We start from the raw sequence: 4,281 nt of genomic DNA on the forward strand, positions 1-4,281 counted from the left end.
TCTCCTCAATCCAAGAACAAATACACTAATTTTAAGAAAAAATGACTTATCTAGATTTCTATCTTTTCCGATGTAGGCCCATATACATTGCTAGCTAAAAGCCTGATGACGTGATGCCCTCTGAGTTATTTCTGTGATTTGGTGCATCGTGTCAGAGTGGGTGTGGTGATGTGTTCACCTGCTGCAGCTCTCTGCCAACATCCAGCTGGATCTGAGGGACGTCAACCACAGAGGCCGCCGCCCACTGCAGCATGCTCCTGAGCTGGGGGTCTGGGGTGCCGGGCGACGGGCCGTGCCCCGGCTCCCTGACTTCAGAGTTCACTATGAGCAGAGCGGTCCTGGGGGTCTGCGCCGGGGTCCTGTCTGCACAGAGGGTCCCTGCAGCTCAAGAAGAAGACACATCCCCATATCTAAACTGGGTTCCCAGAACCGCGCAGCTTATAGAACGCAGTAAAGGAGGACGTCCTCACCAGTGGACTCTTCCTTGGCCTCCGTCTCCTTGTCCTCCGTGTTATCGCTGTGGGGGGACACAGGTCAGTACAGGTCAGTGAGCAAACAGGAAATGTACAATAATACTTACACACACACCTAAGGCCAGTAACTTTTCATCAACCGTTTATTAACTAACAGTAATTTCTTAAACACTAAACAGAACAGTATTGGTCTCTTATTTTCAATTTTCAATACTTTTAATCTTGTAGCCTTGAACACCGGCTGTGCTTTCTGTTTTTCATGGAACCCAGCATACAGTGCACCTCGCCATGATGTCATCATTCCTCACCATGGCCGGTTCTAGACAGGGACCAACGGGGGCCAGAAATTCTAACAATGATCTGGGCTGGAACAGACATGGTTACTGATCGGTCCTTTGGATCTACCTCATTCTTTTTCTTTTCAAATTCTGTTTTACTAATTATTCAAAAACAGTAAGGTGATAGCTTCAGTGGTACTGGGATACGATCCCAGTTTTCATCATGTAATCTTTTTTTTCCACAACAAATAAAAAAGATTTTTTACAGATGAATTTAAAAGTTTTGTCTAGTTCTAATTCAAACAGTAGTTTTAACTTAAAATTAGGTAAAAAATATGTAAAATTCCTAAATTATGAAGGTATATTGACCTCGTAATAAATAGAATTTTGATTGAACCTAACTGAAGAGAAATGTCCCTTCATGCAGCTCTCTTAATATATTTGAATCTCTTGTCCTGTTTTTTATTTCATGCTTTTCTGGGCCCCCATGAAAACACGCTGGCCCCCTCTTGGCCCCCTGGTACATTTGGTCTAGATCCGCCACTGTTCCTCCCTTTCACTAAACGCGGACATACTTTAGTATATTCTGCTGTAAAATAATCATATATTTAGTTTTTTACTGGAGGATTGAACCTCTGCCGTTTCCCAGGATGCACAGCTTTGAGTGGTAACTAGGTGACTGCCAGAGAGGAACCAGAGAAACTTATGGGACTGATCCAATCAGCTCTCTGATCAACCAGTCGCCTGGAACGCTGGTTGATCAGAGCATCGCTTTGGACAGAAATGCTGCACAGGTTTCACCAGCAACCTCCTCCCCACACCACTATCTCTCTTGCTGTCTGAGCAATCGAAGTAGTTCCAATCCACACATGAGGCACGAATTATTATACTGCCTGATCGCCCTCACTAGCATTAAAAAACACCTCCTCGCAGAGTGTAAAATCTGGGATAATTAATCCAAGTCGCGGGCATCAGTGAACAGCTATCGATATCAGGGAGACTCCTGGAACTCCCGGGAGACTTGGGACGTCTGCCAAGAAACAACATTTTCATCTAATTCTGCTCTCAGAGCGGCTGAGGCTCAGTCAGAGCAGATGGAGATCATTGGTGAACATCACCAGTTTGTCTCTGTGTTCCCCCACAACAGACTGGTGACCTACAGGGGCAGAGCTAGATGGGAGGCCAGGAGGGGCCATGGCCACCCTTAGCCAATCACTGGCCACCCCTGTGGTCCCCCGTACCTTTTCTTCCCTCTAATGCAGACGGTGGCAGCAGTAATACTCTTAAATGGAAAGATCCAACTAATTTAATATTTTAATTCTTCATATATCAACAATTACTTAAAAAAAAAGGCCCTGTGGTTAATTATGCTCATTAATAAACTAACATTAAAGATGATAAATACAGAATTCATGCTCTTTTCACAAATAAATGTTGTCTTAAGGGGTGAAGAGAAAATGATGTCTTTCCAAGTCACCTCTGAGTTTTCAGTGAAATTAGAGATAAATAACTACTTTAATAATAATCCATTCAATTTAGATATAAAGTACATGTAATTACTAGTTTTATGTAGAAAGATTAATGATAAAAGTATGTTAGTAATGACCAGAATTCGAACCTAAAAGAATTTTGTCCACTAAACCTTTAATTTAGACATCATGGATGTTTAAATACCATACAATAATGTGTCTATTTGTTAGCAAAGGCTGCAGGAAAGTATAGTTTGTTTTTATTTAGAAAATATAGTTGTGCTCATTTATTTTCCTGTTGGAACAGAGTAAAGTGACGGGATAAAGTAAAATGGCTTTTTAGCAAAAACATAATAATGTTCACAAAAGAGGAATAGCTGTATTAACGATACATGGAAACAGAGTTTATTTTTTTACTGATTAAAGCTAAATTCATTAAATCCCTGCAAATGTATTAGTTTTAGGTATAAATAATAATCCATTGATCATCCCTTGCTGACCGGACTTTTCCTTTAAAACCTAAAATGCTTGGGAAATGTTTTTTCTCTCCCAGCATACAGAGTTTGCTTATAACTTTACTTTTTGGTTCATTTTATGACAATTTCAAATATCAACTGTTACGGTGAGTTCAGTACTTAAGTACCCTAAATACCAAAACCTTTTTTCTTCTTTAGTAAAAACATGATGAAGTAATGCTACTGTTACCTGAGTCAAATGTCCCCCCCCCCTCACCTCTGCTCACTGTAACGTGACTAAATATGAAGAACCTCAGGGGCATAAATACTTTCAGAGGTATGAAAGAGCATGCAGAAAAACACAGAAGATGATGATGACATGCTGGTGAAGATTTTCAGTTCAGCTCATAGTCATAAAAAAATCAATCTACTAGACTTTGTTTTGAAGTTTAAAGACGTTTTGCTTCCATCCAGGAAGCTTTTTCAATTCAAAATGTCAAAGTTGGTGTTGATTTCGAGGCTTTATACAGCAGCCCAACAAAGGCTTAGAAAACAGGCAAAAACAAGATTTTATTGGTCCACTCTAGAGACTGACATTTTTTCGGGAATCCCACGGGTCACGGGATCCCGTGGGATGGGAGTCAGTAACGATCACGTGATTGGGACGGTACAGGATTAAACATTAACGGGAGCAGACGGGAGCAAATAGTAACTAAAAAAAAAACTAGGATCGATGCCAAAAAATAAAATAAAATAGAAAGAAAAAAAATCCAGTACTGGCGCCATTTTGTAGTTTTTTCCTTGAAGCCTAAACTATAATGCGAGTCAAAAAAACTACACGACCCAAAAACCAACAGTGCTTCCGCTCTTAGTTTTTCACCCGCGCTGAAAACCCCCAACATGAATGGGAGCGGGAGTAATTTCACCAGGAGTGGGAAAGGTCTTAGATTTCTACTCTGGCCCGGGATCGGGACAGGACACCATTTTTTTCTGTGGGAGTGGGACGGGACAGGAGTGAAAATCCACTCCCATGTCAGTCTCTAGTCCACTCTATTAAGCCTCGAACTAAACGCTATTTCTGACATTTTGAACTGAAAAATCTTCCTGGATGGAAGCAAAACGTCCTTAAACTTGGAAACAAAGTCCAGTAGATTGTTTTTTTTTTTACTTTTTTGGGATGATGAGGATGAGCACAGACGACTTTACAGAGCAGACCAGGAACTAATGAAAGCATAAAAGAACAAGAACACCTTAGACCAGGGGTCTTCAACTTTTTCCAGGCCAAGGGCCCCTAACCTGACGGCGAGATGGAGCAGGGATCCTATAATTATATATATTGTATGAAATAGTAGTATATCAAACTACAGTTTGATATACTACTATTTCATACAATATATGTAATTTATGATATAACTATAGTGACTCTATTACAGATGGAGTAATGTAACTAAAGTAATCCCTCCCTGGGATTATTAAAGTGTTTCTGATTCCTGGTTGATGGGACAGGTGTTGTGAATGAAACGGTGCCCAGCTTGAAAGAGCTCCTGTGTGTCGCTGAATGTGAGCATTGATGACTGAAAGACATCTTCTGCCTCCATTTATCTGT

At 40.7% G+C, this 4,281-nt stretch overlaps 1 protein-coding gene across 3 annotated transcripts in view; it reads right to left on the reverse strand.

Annotated features, from left to right (window-relative positions):
* The window catches only part of LOC107101901 (A-kinase anchor protein 11-like), a 32,781-nt gene that overhangs the window by 9,846 nt on the left and 18,654 nt on the right, over positions 1–4,281 (reverse strand). For 2 of the 3 annotated variants that reach the window (XM_015400988.1, XM_015400987.1), the window contains exons 8-9: positions 471–517; positions 179–384 (exon numbers count right to left, since the gene is read on the reverse strand). In XM_015400988.1, coding sequence (XP_015256474.1) covers positions 179–384; positions 471–517 — 253 coding nt within the window. The remainder of the gene's footprint in view (positions 1–178; positions 385–470; positions 518–4,281) is intronic. The other variant, XM_015400989.1, reaches the window with a different exon arrangement.

Source organism: Cyprinodon variegatus, unplaced genomic scaffold (assembly GCF_000732505.1).
Source record: "Cyprinodon variegatus isolate N-32 unplaced genomic scaffold, C_variegatus-1.0 Scaffold1170, whole genome shotgun sequence".
In the NCBI taxonomy this organism is placed as follows: Eukaryota; Metazoa; Chordata; class Actinopteri; order Cyprinodontiformes; family Cyprinodontidae; genus Cyprinodon; species Cyprinodon variegatus.